Here is a 23,451-nt window from a genome sequence, read left to right on the forward strand (position 1 = left end):
AAAGGAAATTACTTTATAGACAATTATTGTTAAACTTTGAAAATATATATGCATATGAGAGAAATGATGATTTCTTGAATTTTAACAGAAATGAGTCTTTGAATGTACACTCCTTTTTAAGGATAATTTGAGCAACTAACAATGTTTTTCTAATTTTTTTTAGAATCGTGCTCCTATAACAACAATGAAAATTTCATCGAAAAAGGTAAACAACCCCATTTTAATTTTCCTTGCAGTTAAAAATGTATTTTGTATTTTCTGAAAAACTAATTTGAGTATTAGCAAAATAATTAATACTATTCATAGTGTACCACACATTTAATTTTGATACAGAATTTACTAGCATTAGTGGAGTACAGAATAGATTTTATTTTGTACAGAAGTTCATCCAGGCAGAATATATACATACCTATAAATGCAGTAAGATATTCCAACATTTTGTATATCCTCTATTCTCAAATATTACAGTGTGTGAAGCCAACCAAAATAAAAATAATCTTTCTGAAGGAAAAATTTAGCATAATGTTTGGGCTACTGTAACATCACAAACATTCTCAGGGACTTGGAATGAGTAATCAATCCTCTTTTGATTTCCTGCTGCTGTCTGAAATGTGCAATGCATTCTTTTACAGTTATTTCTAAGAAAGTACTACTTTTTTTTTTTTAGGGTTTACACGTCATTTTAAAAATCTGAATGTCTCAAATCTAAGCCATATCAGGGTTCAGGATTTGAGGAAGAAATGTTTTACTATGATTATCAGCAATATCTGATCTTCTGATGTGTGCCTGTACATGCAAATACACAATGATCACGGAAAGGAAAAGCCCAGTTCCAGTCTCTGCATGTGCAAAACATGCACCTTTCCAGACCCTAAAAGTGTATCTCTAAAACAAAAGTTCTATGGGACAGAGCAGTGTAGTCAAAACTGGAGTAAGCTTCAGAATGGGACTGACATGCACTTAAACCCCAACTTGACCGTAAATTATAAATAATTTAACTTCACTGACTTAAGTTTCTGTCTCTGCAAGGTAATACTTTCTTCACAAATGAGTTAATTTATATAAATTGCCTAAAATAAAGTAGGTCTTTGGAAAGTGCTGTTTGTAAGAACCTAAGAGTTATTTTTCTTGGAATATGGAATAAAGATTTTATGTGTTAGCACAACTGATGATGTAACTTTAGTGTTCTTCACCATATTTGGTCTGTCGCAGATGAAGAAGTATTCCACAGTCAGGGTTGTACTCTTTTCACTTGACTAAATTTTATGAAGAAAAATAAATAGAATACAAGGGAGCTAAGAAATTCATCTGTAAAAATGTTTGTATGGTGCATAACAAACATTTTCCAAAGTAACAAGAAGCCATTTGTCATTTTCCCCAATGTCCTAGGGAGCTAATCCCAAGTTAGAATTGTCTTTGAAGTCAGTAGGGAATCCCTTTGTTTACAGTAGTTTAATGGCAAGAGAAAGTATCAGAGCAAAATTCAAAATGGACACAAAGCCATTTGTGTTACATAGTAGTCCAGTATACATTTATAGGTTTCACCTTGTAATTCAACTTGAGAACTTATAATTCACAACCCATTCCATTAAATTGCCATGTGCAACATATACATACACAGGAAAACTGAGTATTAAATTTGTTTGAACATCTTATATTATAGATCATATAAAATGTTTCATTAAATCAGTTAGATTCAGGGCTGGGTAATTAGTTTGGGGAGAATTCACTTGCACAACTGCATATTGAATACTTTTTCAATATGAAAGAACTAAAAATTGCCAAAGATATTTTATATGGATTTAAATATCATGAATTTAATACCTCCCTAATGCTCAAACTAAAAATTGTATTGTCCATTTTATGCTCTTTTATTCTCTGATTTATTTTTGCATTCCATATAGCAGAAAATAGATTAGTGAAAAAGATAATTTCTAGAATGGAATTACCTATATCCTTTCCTAAAATAAACACATTTCCTTGAAATATTTTAATGAAGCTGATGCATTTACCATATTTTGTATTAATATACTCAAACATTTATTTCAAGTATTTCTAGAGAAATGTCAAACCTGCAGTTGTCTGAATGTCTCAAATGAGGACTATTCATTTTCAGCCTGTTTTCTAAAAGATTTATTGATCTGAATGAAAAATTTTACATTAGACATAATAGAGTGAGGTATGAGTCAAATGATTAATTAGAATTGAAAATACATAAATTCATAGTTTATTAATTGTTAGTTTACTACTATTACTATTACATAATATTCATTGCGGGGTTAGGTGCCAGAAACTATTCTAAGCATTTTACTTGGAGTTAGCCCTTATAATTAGTTCTTACAAAAACTTTATAGAGTAAGTGCTATGTTATCTCAATCTTACCAAAGAGGAAGCTGAGTTTCAGAAAAGTTACCAGCAAATTTGTGGTGGCTAGGATTTGAATCTCAGAAACCTGTCTTCAGAACCTGACTAAACCAATGGTACCTCCATTGATTTCATTTTAAATCTATTAAATATAAATATACACACACACACATATACATCCACACACACACATGTGTGTATGTATGCACGTATTCTAGTTCCAGCTTAAAATTCTATGCTAACTTGAATTGTATAATATCAGTCCTTTGCAAAATAAAGAGTGTGGATTAGAAACTTACCCTTTCAACTCCTGAGAACTGTTTCATGCACAGATAAAGGAATTGGAGCAGTATCATAATGAGCTCTTGACCCCATACAAATGAGGGAGGATGAATTCTTTGTTATGACTTAGGCTGCTGAAGATCTCTGGATAATACAGAAAGTTTAAAACATGTCTAAATATATACTTATATTCCTCTAAATAATTTAAAAATTGCTCTAATGAGTAATGTGTCACTGTCAAAGGCATATGAAAAAATTTTAAATTTTGTCTAATATTTACTACCTATTTTTTCTAAACTTAAAAATGCCCTATATTTCAGACTTGACTTTTTCAAATTTACAAGGTGATGAGTGGCCAGATTTGAAGAATGAAAAAGCTACCTATACTTTGCCAAGAGACAGCATTCAAAGAAAACAAGCAAACATCATAATTTAAATCTGTAATATATTAGCTCAGATCTGAGAGAACAATGAAACCCACTGTCTAAAACACATTACCATTCTACATGGTGCTCTGAGATTTTTTTTTTTTAAACAGGAAAGTGGTAATGTTATAGCCATATTAACTTAGGAAAATTCTATTTATTTTGGCTTTATACTCTTCTCTTTGCTTCTCTTTTTTAGTCTATTTCAAAATGAATCCATGGGTTTGTGGGCATATATTATAATGTTTTCCTTCTGACAGTCCTCTTTTAACTTCCACATCTGAAATAAATCATCATTCTTCTAATAGCAACAGTTGTATGTGAGCTCTAATGAAGGACTTTCCCAAGTGTCTCTGCATCGCTGCCACATCTACGGTACAGCCTGTGCTGACTGCTGCCTGGCAAGGGACCCTTACTGTGCCTGGGATGGCCATTCTTGCTCTAGGTTCTACCCAACCGGAAAGCGGTGAGTACTAAATATTTGCTGAAAATCACAGTTGATATCACTAGAGAATTGAACAGTGTTCCACAGCATTAGAATCAGTTCTATTGCGGTATTCTTTTAAAATGATAGTAAAAGTAATGGCCAAGTTTAGCACTATGTATAGTCTTTGAATAAAGAAAATGCTCGTACTATATAACTTGGCATTCTCACGGATGTATTAGAATGCAGTATTTTGGAAAAATTCCTTTCTCCTTTTAAATTTCCTCTGAAGCACAATCCTCCTCCTGCAAGTCCTCACATATTTCAAGCAGCATTTAACATTTTTATATTACCTTTTTTTAAAATCTTTTTTTGTTTTATATGCTTCAGTATATCCTTAAATCTTACTTTCCTAGGGTTTTCCTATGCAACCTGATTCCTCTGTAATCAAATGCTTGTCCTAGTTCAGACAAAAAGAGCATTGCTCCAGAATGGCTGCCCTGAATGCTTTCAAAACCTTGATGGCCATACTTTACCCCTTAGAATGGTGAGTGCACGATTGCTGGTTAGATTAAGAGAGTAAGGCAGCCTCAGGCACAATGCCTTTTATCCAAGTAAAGACTTAGGCAGGAAACTCTGAACCAACTTGCACCAAGTTGGAAGGAACCAACACTAGTGAAATTGTAGAGCAAAGAATACACAGAATTTAGGGTCAGCCAAGGTCACAGCCATTTTCAGTCAAAGTTCAATATGGGTCATGGTGGATGACAAGGCCAAAACCTATAAAATAGGGTCATCAGGAGAGAGAAAATAGAACCAGCTTTGAGCACCAATGATCTTTCAAATAAAATCCCTCGGGTGATGGTGTTTTATAGCTCCTTTACTCCTCATTATAGATACAGGCCTTTAATACAAATTTGTATCATGAGACAATTATTTGCCAGGCAGTGTTGTAGAACCAGGCATATAACGTGAAAAATAACAACAAAAAGGCAAAAATCCCTGCCTTGAGGAATAATAAGTTCTATAGGGAGAATTTAGACAATAAACAATTAAAGAAACCCTCTAGTATATCAAATAATGATAAGACCTAGGACTTTCAAATGGGCAGAGAGGAGAGAAAGGGGATGTGGAAGCTGGATATTGCAATGTTAAATGTGTGGTCATGGGAAGCCTTACTGAAGGTGTGATATTTGAACAAGGGCTTGAATGTGATGAGGAATGGCACCATGGCATTATTTGGGAGAATAGAATTCCAGAGTGAGGGACCAGGAATCCCTAAGCTGGAGTGTATCAGGATTGTTCAAGAAACAATACCATCACTAATGGAGCTATACTGGAATGAGAAAAAGAAAGAGTGGGAAGAAATGAGATCAGTGTCAGATGACAGACAACTTAGTAAATCACTGACAGGCTTTTATTTAGAGTAAAATGAAAAAACCGCTCAAGATTTTTGAGCACACGAGGGATATCATTTGACTTTTGATTTAAAAATATCATCTGGTTGGGTTTGGCTAGGATCACAGCCCTGGAATAGGAAGAGGATGGGGGAGAGGAGATTGAAGCCTCAAGACAGGCTACTAACTAATGACCCAGGTGTGATAAAATGGTGGCTTACAAAGGGATGATAGAGGTGGAGGTAGCAAAAAGTGGTGTGATTCTGGATAGGGCTCACAGAACCTGCTGACAGATTACATGTAGGGATGTTAGAGAAATAGAGGACTCATAAATAAGCCAAGTTTTCACAACAGAGCTTTAGAAATACGTACATATCATTTCCTGAGAAAGAGAAGACTGTGGAAGGGGCAGATTTGTTGGGAGAAAGATGACATTTATAGTGCCTGTAGAATATTCAAGAGGAGGTGTTGAGTAGGCAGTTAGAAATATGAATCTGGAGTAGGGAGAAGTGACTTGAGCTGGATAGTTTCAAAGTCTTTTGTATTTAAATGCCTGAGGCACGAAGACAATCCCACTCTTTAAACCAGGAGTCTCTAATACCTGTGTCAAAGACTCATGTTCCACCATGTTATTTTAAGGTTTAGTCAGGAGGTCTGTGGCCTGTTTTTATTTCTACATGGAATTTCTGGACCTCATTTTCCTGAGATCTTCCGTCTGCCCTGGGCTAGAGTTCTGAACTTGGACACAAAGTATGAGGAAAGCTAATTGCAAATAACCACAAATAAAAAATGATTTTTGTGGCCACTTGTGGTATTTTTGACCATATTTGTTTTGCACTCACAGTTATGATAGCAGTGATTTTTTAAAATTATTACTGTAACTCTGTATTTGTACAATGGAATACTACCCAGCCATAAAAAAGAATGAAATAATGTCATTTGCAGCAACATGGACCTACAGATTATCATTCTAAGTTAAGTAAGCCAGAAAGAGAAATAAAAATACCATATGATATCACTTATATGTAGAATATAAAAAAAGGGACACAAATGAACTTATTTATAAAACAGAGACAGACTCACAGACATAGAAAACAAACTTATGGTTACCAGTGGGGAAAGGAGTGGGAAAGGATAAATTGGGAGTTTGAGATTTGCAGATACTAACTACTATATATAAAACCGATAAACAACAAGTTTCTACTGTATAGCACAGGGACCTATATTCAATATCTTGCAGTAATCTATAATGAAAAATACTATGAGAAGGAATATATGTATGTATATGTATGACTAAAACATTATGTTGTACACCAGAAATTGATACAGCATTGTAAACTGACTATTCTTTAATAATTTTTTTCAATTACTAACATAAATGTTGGTAAGGCAATAATTTTTTCTTGGTAAGCAGTTCTAAAAATTGGCATCTCTAACACCTGGACTACAATCTTCAATCTATTAAACAGACTTAGTGCTGAAAGTAGCTGAAATACTACATTTGCTAAGAAAGAAAGTGATGTAGGGACCACAGAGTGAATCTTACCATAGTCTTATAAGCATACCAGCCTCCTCTATGACATGAAGAAATTGGAGATTAGTACTCCTTCCCTGAAAAAGTTTCAGACATTGACTTTGGTGAACAAGCATTTTTATTTAACAAACAAGAACTAATTCTCAAGTAACAGTCCATGCTATATATAGGCTATCATTGCATACCTAAGATATATTTTACATTATAGAAGTTTCTGCTGAAATATGAGTTAACTCCTTTACTCTCATATTCTCCCACCTATTACAGCCCCACTTATCCTTTCTAAAATATATACTTAAACATAGATTCCATGTTGTCATCCTAATACCATAGATCATGATTTTACTCATATGCTTGTAATAAACAAACAACTGACACTTTCTTGAAATTATTTAATGGTACATATTGTGCCTTGTGTCATGGGTTTTCTGCTAGAACTAATAAATGAATTGAGTCAAGTTGCATGGTACAAAATCAATATACAAAAATCTGTTGTATTTCTGTACACTAATAACAAACTAGCAGAAAGAGAAATTAAGAAAACAATTCAATTTGCATCAAAAAGAATAAAATACCTAGGAATAAATTTAACCAAAGAGGTAAAAAAACAGTACTCTGAAAACTACAGAACATGGATTAAATAAATTAAAGAAGACACAAAGAAATGCAAAGATATTTGATGCTCATGGATTATAACAATTAATATTGTTAAAATGTTCATACTACCCAAAGCAATCTACAGATTCAAAGTAATCCCTATCAAAATTCCGATAGAATTTTTCGTAGAAATAGAACAAACAATCCTAAAATTTGTGTGGAACCACAAAGACCCTGAATATCCAAAGAAATCTTGAGAAAGAAGAAAAAAGCTGGTGGCATCTGATTTTCAGCTGTACTATGGGCCCTGATTTTCAGCTGTACTATGAAGCTATAGTAATCAAAACAGTATGGTATTGGCATAAAAACAGGCACATAGATCAATGAAACAAAACAGAGAACCCAGAAATAAACCCATATTTACACACACATACACACACACACAAATATATATATAGTCAATTAACTTATGACAAAGGAGCCAAGACTATACAATGTGAAAAGGATAGTCTCTTCAATAAATGATATTGGAAAAACTGGACAGCCACATGCAAAAGAAGTATAACTAGACTACTGTCTTACACCATACACAAAAATTTAGTCAACATGGTTTGAAGACATGAATGTAAGACCTAAAACCATAAAACTCCTGAAAGAAAACATAGGCAGTAATCTCCTTGATGAGATTTGATGACGAGTTTTCAGGTCTGACTTCAAGAGCAAAAACAAACAATAGCAAAAATAAACAAGTGGGACTACATCAAACTAAAAAGCTTCTGCACAGCAAAGGAATCTGTCAACAAGATGAAAAGGCAACCTTCTGAATGGGAGAAAATATTTGTAAGACATATATCCAACAAGGGGTTATTATCCAAAATGTATACAGAACTTATACAACTCAATAACAAAAATGTAAATAATTTGATTGAAAAATAATAAGAAGATCTGAATAGAAATTTTCCAAAGAGTCACGCAGATGACCAAGAGGCTAATGAAAAGATACTCAACATCACTAATCATTAGGGAAATGCAAATCGAATCCACAATGAGGTCTCATCTCACACCTATTAGAATGGCTGTTATCAAAAAGTCAAAAAATAACAAGTGTTAATCAAGGATGTGAAGAAAAAGGAACCATTGTGCACTGTTGATGTCAATGTAAATTGGTGCAGCCACTATGGAAAACAGTATGAACGTTCCTTAAAAAATTAAAAATAGAACTACCATTACAATCCAGCAATTCTACTTCTGGGTATTTATCCAGAGAAAATAAAAATCCTAATTCAAAAACATATGTAATCCCCCATGCTCATTGCAGCATTATTTTCAATAACAAGTATGTAGAAACAAGTCAAGCGTCCATCAGTGGATGATTGGATAAACATTTGGTGTATATATAGATATATGTACCACCTAAATACGATGGAATACTCTTCAGCCGTAAAAAGATGGAACCTTGCCATTTGTGACAACATGGTTGGAGGGCATTATGCTAACTAAAATAAATCAGACAGAGAAAGACAGATACTGTGTAATCTGACTTATATGTGGAATTTAAATTTAAAAAAACAAGCTCAGAGATACAGAAAACAAATTTGTGGTTGCCACAGGTAGGGGCGTGGTAGTGGGAGAAATGGGCAAAAGTAGGTCAAAATGTGCAAACCTTCAGGTATAAAATAATTAGGTCATGGATGTGTAAGGTACAGCATAGTTACTGCTTAATAATACTGTATTGCATATTTGAAAGTTGCTAGGAGAGTAAATCTTTAAACTCCTTACCACAAGGAAAGAAAAACTTTTGTAACTATGTAACAAATGTTACCTAGACTTATAATGGTGATCATATTGCAATATATACAAATATCAAATTGTACACCTGAAACTAATGTGTTATATGTCAATAATACCACAATTTTTTTTAAAAGTGCAAACAAGAAAAAATATGTATCATAGGCTGAAAAAGAAAATAATAATGATTTAAAGAGCTATCTTGAAATCTCTGACAATGTCTTAATTCTATCACAGAGAGCCAGAAAACACCATAAATATATATCCATTCTAACAGGTATGAGGTAGTATTTATTTTCTTTAGAGATTAAATAGTAATAGTGAAAATGATCATTTGAATTATTTTTCATTTTCTTTAATACTGTTAACTTACCTGGTTATATTTCAGTTGTACTATCTAACTGGAACACAAAGATCATATAGAGGAATACATAGGAATGAAAACCAGAAATATGTCCTTTGTATGGAAACAGAGAAGTACAGTTACACTTGGAAATCAGTGAAGGCTATACTTTGACATAACAAGGTTGCAAAGTATCATTGGCTCAGCAGTTTCTCTGTTTTAGAAGACATTTGTAAAAAGGAAAACAGAAAGACGTTTGTTCATAGTGAACAAGAAAAGCATTTTTTCTCTTCATCCTCAAGTATCAAATATTTGTGCATTTGTATCAAATATTGCAGTTTAATCTCAAATGTTATTTATTCTGGATTCAGACATGTAGTTGAAAACTTTCTTTAAGACAAGATAATCAGTACGGCCTTCAAGTAAATACCTGCTTTTTACACAAGAAGAAAGTGATTTTATTGTTTATGCAAAGAATAGACTATAACGGAGGAAACATGAGCAGCTTGAGCCAAATCGTGAGTCCTACATGCACTATAACATGACCCTGCCTACCAGCGTGCTTTCAGGATGCTGTATGAATGCCTCAAAGGGAATCTACACATACAGAAAGCTCAGGTGGCTGCCTTGTTGTTCTTTATCATTTAAGCTATAACAATATTTTCCTGTATTTGAATGTCTGGAAGCTATGTGATACTACAAATTCAGATTGCCCAGTTTGAGGATTCCTGTACTTGAGTAAACAATAACATAGTGCTGATCACAGGACAGTAAATTTAAACATTGTGATTAATATTGCTTGTCTAGATGGCTGAAAATGACAAGTTCAGCCTTAAGAACTGTCACACACTTTTCATATAATATATACTCACAAGTTGGCTGATAGTAAATAATGCTGTGACTTCAAAATATACAAAACACAATGCAGTGAAAACCTGACATAGGAGCTATTCTAAAGTACAGTATTAATCATAATTTCTGAGACAAGAGTGACTTCCACTAGTTTGTGTGTGTGGTTGGAAAGAAATATACAATTGAATAAAGATCATGTGACTTTGGGGGAAAAATAATACTTAAACAGCACAAAATTTGTACCTATATTTTCATAAATAGATGTGTATAATCCATTGATTATATAAACTATTAACTATTTACTGTAACCTTACAATGATTTTTTTCACTGTCAGTGACTGTGAGCTTAGTTTTCCATTTCCTACTTAACTGCAGTCACTAAGAACCCACCTTGGAAACTGTGAAGTAGCAGCTGTAACTAAGAAGTAGTGAGCTTAAGTCCTTCCTCTGTATTAATAAAAGGAAAAAAAAATTTTGTAAATTTTATAATCCCAGTGTGATTTTAATATTTCTCTTGTTCCTACTGAGTATTTTATCATTAAAGGTAAAAATATTGAGACTTAACTAACCCAGTTAAGTGGTATGCTCATCTATATATACTTTTAGCATTGATAATAAACAGTTTATTCCTGTACTCTCATTTGTAAAGAATGTTCCCTTCCTTCTCTCTCAAAACAATGTTCATATCTACAATTCACTGCTAATAGATTTTCAGTTTCTCTATTTTGATTTGTTGCACTATGCAGTACAATTAAAGCTAATATGTAAGTAAATCTAAGATCCAAGAAATTTAATGGTTTGCAAATAATTTTAAACTTTTATTTAGTGATGACCAACTTACAAAGAATGTAACTAAAATTTTGAAATGTTTAAGTTGGTAATATGTAACAACTAAATGCACTGAGTGAACCTTGATTAGATTCTGAATAAACTAGAAAAATTCACAAGGAATATTCTGGGAACAAGTCGTGAAATTTTAATAGAAAATACGTATTATATAATATTATTAAATAAATGTATATCTTTAGTAAGATAATGACGTTGTTTTATAGAGAAATTACTTATTCTTAGAAGATACATACACTTAAGGGTAAAACATTATGTCTGCAGCTTTTCTAAAGATTTTCACGTGTATGCATACAAAACATATACATGACATATACTTGCATATAAGATAAAAATAAATATGGCAAAATACAACAATTTATTATTCTAGATATAAGATCATTGTACTCATATATCCACTTTTTTAGTCTTGAAAATTTTCAAAATAAAAACTTGAAGGAAAATGCTTATTCTAGTAAATGAACAATTTTGCTTACCTTTATATTAAATATCCACATTGTCTCTATCACTTGTCCTGGAAACTTTTTAATATAGCTGGAAAGGAATAAAAAAGTGTTGACTTTTGTAAGAAAAGTGTATTTATTTAAGAAAAAAATTATAAGGAGGGAGGTGCTAGTGAGTTTATACTTTGGGGGTTATCATCTAAACTAAAAATTTGCACTATTAATTTGGAATTTAACATTTACCCAGGAAGTGCAATCCTTAATAGGAGGTTTATCTATCACAAGTGGTAGATGGGGAAAGTCTGAATGAATTTGGATTGAAAACAAAGTTAAGTACCCACACTATCTTTGAAGCATTGAACAAGAAATGTCAGATAATCAGATCTCTTTTCTTTATGAAAGCTTAGGCAGTCAAAAGACTGCAAAATTTAAAATGTGGTCTTTTAAATGCGGTATAATTGGCAGTGATTCTAAGTCACTTTTATATATTTCTGCCCATTTATAGGAGGAGCCGAAGACAAGATGTGAGACATGGAAATCCACTGACTCAATGCAGAGGATTTAATCTAAAAGGTATGGAAAGTGAGCAATGGTCAAACTTGGTAAAGAGTAGCAGCGCTCTATAGCATATTTCAGTAAGGGAAACCTCATAGAAGATTAAAGTATGTAATTTTAAAGGAAAATTCACTATAAAAATTAGTGGTATTCATATATTATAAATAAAACTTAAATGTTATTTGTATGTGTACCAAGAGTTTTGAGAAACAAAAGTCGGGTAACAGATATCTTGGGAATGTTAGTAGGTAAGTCTTTGACACAGATAGTAATTATAGATTTTCTTAGCTGTTATTTTCTTTCTGAAGACAAAAAATGTACTTGTTGTTTCCCACTGAAGAAAAAGTAACATCTTGTTTGTTTTTTACTGTGATAAATTACATAACAGAATTTACTATTTTGACATTTTAAGATGTACAGTTCTGTAGTATTAAGTACATTCACAGTGTTGTGCAGCCAGCCCCACCATCCATCGCCAGAACTTTTTCATCATCCCAAGTTAAACTCCATACCCATTAAACGCTAACTTCCTATCCTCCCTTCCCCAGCTTCTGGTAACCACTGTTTTACTTTCTGTCTCTATGAGTCTCACTACTCTAGATACCGTATGTAAGTGGAATCATACAGTATTTGTCCTTTTGTAACTGACTTCTTTCACTTAGACTAATGTCTTCTTCAGGGTTCGTTCATGTTGTAATGTGTCAGGATTTTTTTTCCTGTTTGGCTCTGAAACATAGTCCATTCATTGTATGTATGTATTGCATTTTGCTTATCCATTCATCCATGGATGAACACTTGCACTCTTTCCAGCTTTTGGCTATTGTAAATAATCCTGCTCTGTACATGGGTGTACTATAGTGCCTTGGTTTCACAATTTACAACCATTCTATATACTTTTGGCAGTCCTGCCTTGTGTTTTACAATTAATCTAATTCCTTTCTTCCCATCCTTACATGGAGATACTAGGTTATTACACTTTTCCCACAGATACTCTCCCCCCATCTCCACCCTACCAACAGAGGTACCTCTTGACAGACCTCCCTCCTGGCTCACCAAGGTGCTACACAGGAGCTGTTGTTAACAGTTAACACAGAGACTCTTATTGCTAATCTTTGTGAATCGAGGCAATTTTTTTTAAAGAATGACAGTCTTGTTATTAACTACGCTAATGACAATAAGAAAATTAAGACACATTTTGCTTAATGTTTCCATACATCTAATTGAGGGAATAAATCCACATTACTATTTCTCTGTTTACTGAGTATTTTATAAATCTGTGTATCAGTTTCTATTAATAATAGTAGTAGTCATAGTGGTAAGAGAATTGGCAGCAGAGGCAATGACGAACAAACACTGATGTTGATTTTGTGTCAGAACTTGAGCTAAGGGTTTTTTATGGATTATCTCACTTAATGCTCAAGAAATTGTACCAAAGTAGGGTCTGTTAACTATTCCCACTTTATGAATGAGGATTCTGTCCATGTCTGAGCTACCACATTATTATACTAAATACTCTTTCTAATTTAAGAATTTTGGTAAAGAATGTCTGAAAATATAGTTCTAGAACCATGTAAAACTGAGACACAGAGAGATTAAATAACTTGTCTCAATTTATGCAGCCAGTAGTGGTCAAGTCAGGATTTTACATTGGGTATCTCTGATTTCAAACTGTTTCTCAGCCATTACATCTCACTGCAACCAAACCTTGCTTTCTGCCTTTTCCCAGTGTTTCCGAATTTCATCTATACCATATTGAGTATGAAGTTTGGGAGTGAGATGAACCTGGCTTCAGTATTTCTTGGCACTTACTAACTCTTTAAGATATATTTCTTCATAATTCACATCCTTAATTTGCTCAGCTATGAAAAGCTGAGAAAATCTAATTCACAAGGGTGTTGTAATAATTAAATGTTTAAGGTAATATTAAGTGCATTCTTTGGTATAGTGTTAATTCTTGAACAGACATTGATTCCCCTGTATCTTTCTCTCCTTCTCTTTAGATTAAAGAAACCAGGTAAACAATGTAATAATCTGCTTATTAAATGATTAAGACTGCCTTTGGGGTTGCCCCATTTATATAGGAGAATATGCTCCAAATCCCATTGTTTTGCTCTCGTTCTCTCTCCTTTCATTTTTGCTCTTCAGCATATAGAAATGCAGCTGAAATTGTTCAGTATGGAGTAAAAAATAACACCACTTTCCTTGAGTGTGCCCCCAAGTCTCCACAGGCATCTATCAAGTGGTTGTTACAGAAAGACAAAGACAGGAGGAAAGAGGTGAGTAACACAGCACAGCAGCAATCAATCAATCGGAGCTTTGGAAAGAGCATTAAATCACCGTCCCTCCGTGAGGTTCAGATCAAACAAAAAAGGACAGACATGAACATCCTTTAGTGTCTTTGGGATGACAAGTGCCACCTTCTTTAAAATCCTTTGTCCATAGAGTTGATGGATTAATTAGAAATTCTCTCTGCCTGCTCACCTCTATAACACAGTGATTAAAACTGGTGCTTAGGCACTCAAATGGGGGTATTGATGTGAAACAGCATTTGTAAAAGAAACAAGATGTGGGCAAATCCAGAAGCCAAGTTCTCACACAACAGCACCTTTGTGCTGTTGATAAAAGGGGCTTTAAAAAAAAATTCAGTTTTCCTCAGCAAGAAATTACACTAACTATAACCTTTATGGTAAAGAGCATTTTTCTGCTATGTGGTAATCTGTTCCCATTGCTTTGTTATTCGTAACTCGTGAGGTTTTGTCAGGTAACATGTAGAATCATTATTTATGGAACAATTGCCTTTATTTAGTGATTAGTGAAAAAATACCTAGATTTTCAAATAAAAGGACACTTATATTAACCTTTCACTGATTGTACAGAGCTCCTTTAAAAGGGAAACATTGTAAAACAGCATAGAGTGAGATACTATAAATAATAAGTTCCATAAAATTGATGTCACGTCCTGACAAATAAGAGGATGAGAAGAAAAATATATATGTATATATAAAGCCTGAAAGTAGCCTAAAATGCAGTGATATTAACAGTACATCATAAAGTTTGATGAAGTGAAGGGAAAAGTGGGGCTTCTGCATTTGTGTGTATTCTGTCGTGGGCAGTTTCCATACACATATTATGTTAGTAAGGTCTATGTAGAATGGATACAGTCCCTAACTATAGAACACAGACATTATATCAGAGTTACTGAAATAGATGTTGACTCTTTATGAGAAAATACTTTCCAACTCTCAGACCTGCCTATCCAAAGGTGTTATAGCTGTTTAGGAAATTTTGTGTCCCCTGCCACTAGAATATTAAACCATAGGCGGATGAGCACTTGCATAAAATAAGACTTAACTATCTGGAAGAAAGATGAGTTAGATGGACTTCGGGCCCCTTCTTGCCCCAGAATTCTATGGTACTAAATTTTTTTTTAATTTGTTCATTAATAAAGAAATACTGAGACCTATTTTTTTGCTAACAAAGCTGTTGTCAGGTAAGTCTTGAAATGTAAGCAGTGTAATTAATTTTTAACAATTTTGAATGAATATGGAGTATGATAATAATTGCCTTGCAAAGTAATCTGGTATAGATGTCATAATGTCTGATGATGATTATCATACAGAAATGGAGTTCTTAGGTTAGATCATGACATATGGACATGAACCATCCTACCTGAGAAACTGTATGTATGTATGTATATATGTATATAAATTGGAAATCCAAAACTTAAATAGGGGATTACTTAACACAGATAAAATGTTTTTATTTTATTCAATGGAAAGTTTCATAGAATAATGTATAATAAGTGAATATAATTTCTATTACTTAAAATTAAAATTAATATATACAGGATTGAATACGTCACAGAAATTAACAAGTGAAATTTTAAAAGAAATGTATCATGAATTTCATCCCTTTTATATTTCTAATGTTCTATTTCAGAAGGTTCAGAAATGTGGGGACTCAAATATTAATATCTTGATTTTTCCTTCAACCTCAAAATAGAATAATCCCAGAATTGAATATTATGAAAAAATTAACTCTAATATAATCATGAAAATCTATCCTATCCAGAATTTAAACAGAGCACAATTCTATTCATTCTCATGTTAGTTGAATGAACTATTAATGTTTAATTAAATTTGTCTTAATTCTTCCTTAGTAGTTCAGGCAAACATACACTTATTTTTCCTATTAATGATTTGTAAATATTGAACTTTCTTAATAAAAGCAAGACAGATGTTAAAAACTTACAGAGAAAAATACAAATAGTTTATACTGAATAGCATGAAGTGAAAACTAAAAGCCCTCCTTGCCTCTATGATTCTTATTCTCAATTCTCAGAATACAAAGGCAGCTAAGAAATATATTTCTCCAAATCGCTTCCAGAATTTTCCTATATTCCTCTTTCTTTGTTTCTTTCTGTCTCTCTCTTTCCCTGTCTCCTTCTCTCTCTCTCTCTCTCATACACACACACCCCACATACATTTCAGTATCAGTACCTGTGGAGCTACCTTATTTTTCTTGGCTGCATAGTATCCCACTATGTGACTATACCTTTTAAAGCTATATACTGGTTAGGTCATATCTTGTTTTGTTTTTTTTTTTTTCTTTTCAAAAACATCATGGAAATGAATATCTGCATACTTGTAAGAGTATATCTTCTATACAAATTCCTAGAAATAAAATTTCTGCACCGAATATTATATCCATGTTAATAGATATGTCAAATTGGCCTCCAAATGTTTTCCAATTTTGCACAAATAGAAAAGGCTTTCTTTTCTTTTATTTATGAATGCATTTCTACATTATTTAAACTATTTCAGAGGCACATTTAAACATTAAAAATTAAATTAACATTAAAAAAATTTTTAATGTAGTTTAGTCCTTCCTCCTAATCTCTTTTTTCTAGTTCTGTTCTATTGTTTGTATTTCAATACTATATTTCACCTTTTTGTGCTTCTGCATGTGGGTTATTTTTTATCTAAAACAACCTACCTTTGATTTGGATTTCGCTAATAAAATATGTATTTGCATAGAAATTTATTATTTAGAAAAAAGGTTCACATGCATTCCTTTATTTTGCTTTGGGTCAAATTTCTTTCTTCTTCAATGAATGAGCATTCCTGAGTGTATACATGTGAAGGAACTCCTTACCACTTAGGTTTTTATGTGTTCATTGACAATACTATAGCTGGAATTATAAAGAAATGGATTTCAAGCATTTAGCTTATATCCAGCAAATGATCTCTTTTCCAGTGTAAGCCTGTAAAGTAATTAAATACTAAGCTGATAGCTTCTTACTACTTTTCCTTGGAAAGTAAAACCACTTAGAGTGCTTACAATACAGTAGTTGCAGCTTATTTTTAATCATTCTTTGTATGAAATAATTGGAAAAAGCCCGTGATAATGTTCAAAACTCTGCGTCTGCTTATATGATTTTTACTTAGGAGAATATTCATTCATTCATTCATTTAAAAAAAGGTAAAATTCAACCCTTTAATTGTGGCTTCATGTTTTTTACTTAAAAGTAAATCATTTTGTTACAATAAAAGGCAAGAACTACAAGATGAAATAGATATTTTAAACTATCTGTGAATTTCATTTATATATGTTGACTGTGATTTACATTCCAAAAGCAACCAAACTCTGGACTTACTTGTGGAGAAACTACTTCTGTCCAAAGGGGAATGCACTTTAAGCCATTTTGGGCAGTGTGCAACTTCATCTTCTCTTTAGTAGATTCACTGCCCTTGAGACTAGATCTCCTGTGCTAAAAAAGGCAACGGAACTTACCAAAATTTGTGTCCACCAAGAAGGAAGCTAATTAGTACTCAGTGCTTTTGCAAAATTTGTGAAAGTCAACAATATCTGTATTGTTGATCATTTCTTTTTAGAAGATACAGAGTTGGATTTTCGGAACTTTGATGTCTCTCTTTTAGGTCAAGTTGAACGAACGAATCATAGCCACTTCGCAAGGACTCCTTATCCGCTCTGTCCAGGATTCTGACCAAGGACTGTATCACTGTATTGCAACAGAAAACAGCTTCAAGCAGACCATAGCCAAGATCAACTTTAAAGTTTTAGATTCCGAAATGGTGGCTGTTGTGACAGACAAATGGTCTCCATGGACCTGGGCAAGCTCTGTGAGGGCTTTACCCTTCCACCCGAAGGACATCATGGGAGCATTCAGCCACTCAGAAATGCAGATGATTAATCAGTACTGCAAAGACACTCGGCAGCAACATCAACAGGGAGAAGAATCCCAAAAGATGAGAGGGGACTACGGCAAGCTAAAGGCTCTTATCAATAGCCGGAAAAGTAGAAATAGGAGGAATCAGCTGCCAGAGTCATAATCTTTTCTTACATGGGGCTTATGCTTCCAACGGTAAATGGTCCATCTTCAGTGATCAAATTTTGAGCAGAGAATCTTGTGCTTTACTCACGGGAAGTTCCTGAGAAAGGTGGTTGCTAACTCCTAAAGTGAATGTTACATGAACTGAAATGAGCATGGATTTTTGTGTATGATACTGACTAGCACTAGACATGTCATGGTCCTCATGGTGCATATAAATATTTAACTTAACCTAGATTTTATTTATATCTTTATTTACCTTTTCTTCAAAATCAATATGACAGCTTTAAAAGTAGAATTCTTACATCCCTTAATTGAACGAGGGCCATAACCCGTAATCTTCCTTCCTTGCTTTAAGGATTTAGATTTCTAATTATCAGTTATTTGTATATAAAAACGAATGACAACTTCACAATTTTTACGTAGTAAAAGTTGTATAAATGCATGTGACAGAGTAGCTGTCAAAAGAAATGTAGAATAGAAAAAAGAAAAAAAAAAGAGGGAATCTAAAAATTGTATAAGACATGAGTGATTCATAAAAAGATAACATGGCGTTTATATGCTTCCAGTGAAATATATAATTGGTTACTTTTAAGATTGTAAAAATTGTCAGTTCCTGGTATCTGTCATTGATCTCTGTTCCCTTGTTTTAGGAAGATAAAAGGAACCCTCAGCATTAATATCTTTGATTGGAGTTACAACAGTGAAGCATTTAAGTTTATATTCTTATGTTATCATCTTCCAAACAAAAGCACTTTTTTTTTTTTTGGAAGTTATGTAAGTTATTCTAGACTCAGAGAATATAATCTTACACAGTTTAATTAATTAATGTGTTTATTTTAATTTTCTAGTCTGTATGGCAAGTTAAACAATATAAGAAAAAAGTTTAAATATCAAACTTGTATATGAGGGCTAAAAACTATCAAAATGAAAAAAAAGAAAAAACAAAGTACAAAATGCAGTTTTCTTAACAGAGGTTTATTGAAAAGTGACTAGTTTTTAACTTCAGTAATTAATTTCAGTGATTAACTAACTTTTGTTTACTTGCTTGTTTACCAGCCTCAGATATCACACTGATTTTAAGTCACCAATTCACATTTTATGCTCTTTTGTGTGTGCTGGAGAGATCTCATTTTGTGGAGAAATGAAAATGATTCTGATCTGAACAAAAATAGACATACTTTCTTTTAAAAGAATGTTGGTGCGTTATGTTCACTGGTATATAAATACAAATGTGGTAAGTTTTTGACAAATAAAATAACTATCTTCTAATTGTATGTTTGGATCATTTTATTAGAATAACTTAATATAGAATTTTTTACTCCAAATAACAATTAGATGGGAGAAATATGAAATATTTCTTTTAAAAACACAACTTTTGCTTTTTCATCTTATTTACTTTTAAATACATTTTCGTATTTCCAGGGGCAAACAGAAATTATATCATATACCTAATTAAAACCCAGTACAAAAGTTTTATTTGTAGTTAACAGCTCATAAAGAAGGTCATCAAGGTAGATATATTACCTTTTTAAGCACTAAGTATAAAGCTTCAGGGACTAAAATCATTATCAAAATGAATGTAATCATTGATCAGAATCTAAGAATATGATTTATTATTTAAGTGGAGGTAAATTACGATATTAAAAGAGGAGGCCTCAATGGGGCAAAAATAGCAGTTACCACACACGACAAATAATGTTTTTTCACAAAACGCTATTAAGTAAAAGCTATTGTTCTAAATGTGTAAGAATCTAAAGCAGTCTCTAAAGCAGTTTGTTATACAAATATTTCTCCTCCACATGCACCAACAGAAATGTGTATAAAGCCAAAACCATCTTCTGTGTTTATGGCCAATCTATTCTATGAACAGAGTTGCAAGTAAAATTGTTTTAGACTCAGAGGATAGGGTAAACTATACAGGTCCCCTTGCTTCATGTAAACCCAAACTGATAGACAATAAGGGTGTTTAGTTTTGTAACATTATTTGTGCTATTTAATAACTTCTACTTTGAACATTATTAGACTGTATATACTTTTATTATTTTCCTTTTAAAATTATAGAAATCCTTCTTGAACAAAACTGCCAAATGTAAAGAAAACTTTCTCAAAAATATTGTTAACATACACTGAATGTTGGTGGTTGATTGGTTGGTTTTATTTTGTGTAGTTTGACAATTCAGTGACTTGATATGTTTTTCATTTGTATTGTACATAAAATTTCCTAGAAATGCACTTTTTTTTCAGAGTGTAGGTTTGTGTATAGATTTTAGCATGATGAAACTGTCATTACAGTGAATGTTCACCCTGTGTAAGAAAATGTAGTTAGCACAGTAATATTTAACTGGACAGTGAAGAAACCATGTGCCTGGCAAAATAAAACATGTTGAATTCCCCAAGGATGTCTTTAACTTTCCTTTTTAATGTCGAGTCTATAGTTGCTTACTAACATGATAGACTCTGTGGACTCAAAATGTTTTTTCCCCTAAGTTTTATTTATTTAGTCTTTTGTGTGAAAGGAATCTATGTGGATATTTCCAAATTCAAAACTTCCAGTAGGATATACATGGAAAACTGTCATTGCAGCACTCTCTCTCTCCTTTCCCCAAGTCCTACCCCAGAAGCATTCAATGTTGTCAGTTTCTGTGTGTATTTACATGACATTTTATACACAACAAGCATATTCATATTTGTTTTCTCTTTAAGAGGCATCACACATCCTTTCCTGTCTGTATTTGCCGTGTTTCTACAGGGAGAAAAAAAAGAGTCTAAATGCTTGGGCTTTGGAGCCAGACTGCCAGGATTTGAATCCAAGCTTACTGTCTTATCATGGGAAAGGTATCACATCTCTCTCTGCCTTAGTTCTCTGCCCTAGTGCATCCCGGTAGAGTGTTAGGACAGAACATAGCATATAATAAGTATTTAATAAACGTCTTAATATTTTCTTTATTTAGGAAATGACAGATTGCTAGAACAGGAAGGAGTCTTTTAGTTGTGTGCTTTGTCAGGTTTAATGCCAATGGTCTGGGCTGGGGAGCCTGCAGTCAGTGGATCGGTTAACACCTTACCGAGGGAAACGAGTGGTTATAATAGTGAGGGGAAGGAAGTCACAGGGAAAGAAACAACAAAAATTAAAAGTAATCTCAACAAATCTTCCAACCTGATGATTCTGCATCACTCCCTATTTGCTTCATTATTTCTTGGTATCTCCATTGCTTGTATTTCAACTTAACCTTAGTTTAAAATAATTTAAATGTACTTCTTATAATTTGAATGCATTTCTGATGCTTTATGCCCCCACTTAAGTGAAACAAAATTTGAGAAAAGAATAACGGTTTCCTATATCTTTTTCTAGCTAAAGTCAAGAGAAACATCGCAGCTTTGTTTCGCAGCACAGTGAAGCCCACTGAAAACTTCAGTCTAGAAAGGAAGTAAGCAGACTAGGTAAAATGATTACTTAACCAGCAGCATTGAGAATTTCTTTGGATTTTAGGCATTGTGACAGAGCTGTGGAAGACTATTGTGGAAAATGATTTTATTTTTTTCTTCAGAGTTTATCCCACCATCCTCTTATCCAACCAGCTTTGTACAGGAATTCAAGCCCCTCTGCAAAATCAAAACCAGTTGCAGCAAATTCTGTGTGTGTGCCATTCTGTGAACTTCATTGTCAATGAATTGTTTTTCCTAAGGGGACTCTGGTATATATTTCAATTGTTATGGTTTTATAACAATGTTACTTTCATTGTGCACAGGTATTGAGAATTCCTAGAACTAGCTCCAAGATAAGAAAACACCACTTTCACTCTACTGACTAATGTATTTGTCTGTTCACCTCATAAAATAATACTTTCCACACAGTTTGGATTGTGTATTTCTCAGGGCTATTATGTTGCTATGCTTGAGTGTTACTTATATAAAGTGCTAGTAAAGAATGACATTATAACAAACACATTAAAACTGTTTATTCTATGTAAGGTTACCTCTCAACCCCCAAGTACAAAAGCAGGGTGAATTCTATTCCTTAAGTGTTTTGTTCCTCTGATTTAGTTATATTAAAAATGTCATCCAAACATTTTATGAGATGAAAAACGTAATGATTTCTGCATGGCCAAATGGGTATATGATGGAATTATTATAAAAATCAAAGTCATTCTTACTGTTTCTCTGGATATTTTTCAATACACATAGGATTGAGACGAAAGGAAATCCCTGCTCTTAGGTCTTTTCAAAATGTTATTCTATAATTCTATGTTGGAAAAAGAAGTTATAACCTCTTGTTTTATCTTTTTTCCTTTTACTCGCTTGTGTGGGTCGGGGTAGAGAAGGGATGGTTGAAAATCATCTTCCCTCCCCTGCTGCATCATGGCTCATTAAACAGAGAACTTGGACCTTCAAAATATCTTTTGAGTTGATGTGAACTCACACTTGTAAGCTGTGGTTTGATGTTGAGAGTCAGCTTGACTTATGAAGAGGAAAAGCAACCATGGGAAACAAAAAAAAAACTGAGGAGGTATTCTCCAAGCCACATCTGCCTGGGGCACTCAGTGGATCCCCAGTGATGTTTTTACATACACAGATGTATGTGTGTTGTATCCATGGGTTATGCTCACAGAGATCCACAAACCAGCTATATTCAATTTTTCTATCAGTTCAAAATGAATCTCAATTTCAACTTCACTTAAAAATGATAAAGCCTGGGGGTAGTATGTCTCTAGATAAATTGTTGCTTTCTCTAAAATTGGAATTATAATAATATCTTCATATGTAGTAGTTGTGAGAATTAAATGAGTTAATGCATACAGAATTCTTACAGTGTCTAACACATAGTAAATGCTCAATAAGTATATGCTATTGTTTTTCCATGAGGAAAGCAAACCCGTTTCAAGTATTTGACCATTTGTCCTTCTTTTACCTCAGATTGTATGTAAATATTTCAACTGATATTTGATGTCACTCATCTATACTGGTATCCATGGTAGCAACATTTTTCTGTTTAATTTTTGCCATCAGTTCATAGGTGTCCTCTGAGTTGTCCCTTACTGCTGATGCAAAGTCCTTTCAGAGCAGGTGAGCCTCCCACTACATCCAGACACACTAAGAGAAATTGGAATTTTTCTGCTATTTTTGCACCATTCTGGGAGATAAGCTGAGGGCCATTCACACCTAAAACCACTGGGAAGTGTGTGTTTGTTCTGTGTCCTTCCAGGAGCTTGTAGTACAAGCTTCCAAGATTTTGTGTCTCAAGACAC

The 23,451-nt window shown here is 33.2% G+C and overlaps 1 protein-coding gene across 3 annotated transcripts in view; it reads left to right on the forward strand.

Moving 5' to 3' along the window:
• The window catches only part of SEMA3C (semaphorin 3C), a 154,750-nt gene extending 132,599 nt beyond the window's left edge, over nucleotides 1-22,151 (forward strand). The window contains exons 14-19 of one of the 3 annotated variants that reach the window (XM_045510456.2): nucleotides 164-205; nucleotides 3,380-3,537; nucleotides 11,801-11,868; nucleotides 13,996-14,126; nucleotides 20,955-21,040; nucleotides 21,558-22,151. In XM_045510456.2, the coding sequence (XP_045366412.1) occupies nucleotides 164-205; nucleotides 3,380-3,537; nucleotides 11,801-11,868; nucleotides 13,996-14,126; nucleotides 20,955-21,040; nucleotides 21,558-21,561 (489 nt within the window). In that variant the 3' untranslated portion in view covers nucleotides 21,562-22,151. Of the gene's footprint in view, nucleotides 1-163; nucleotides 206-3,379; nucleotides 3,538-11,800; nucleotides 11,869-13,995; nucleotides 14,127-17,789; nucleotides 20,602-20,954 lie in introns of those variants that run through there. The other 2 variants (XM_045510455.2, XM_010946633.3) reach the window with 2 other exon arrangements.
• Nucleotides 22,152-23,451: the final 1,300 nt, after the last annotated feature.

Source organism: Camelus bactrianus, chromosome 7 (assembly GCF_048773025.1).
Source record: "Camelus bactrianus isolate YW-2024 breed Bactrian camel chromosome 7, ASM4877302v1, whole genome shotgun sequence".
Lineage (NCBI taxonomy): Eukaryota > Metazoa > Chordata > Mammalia > Artiodactyla > Camelidae > Camelus > Camelus bactrianus.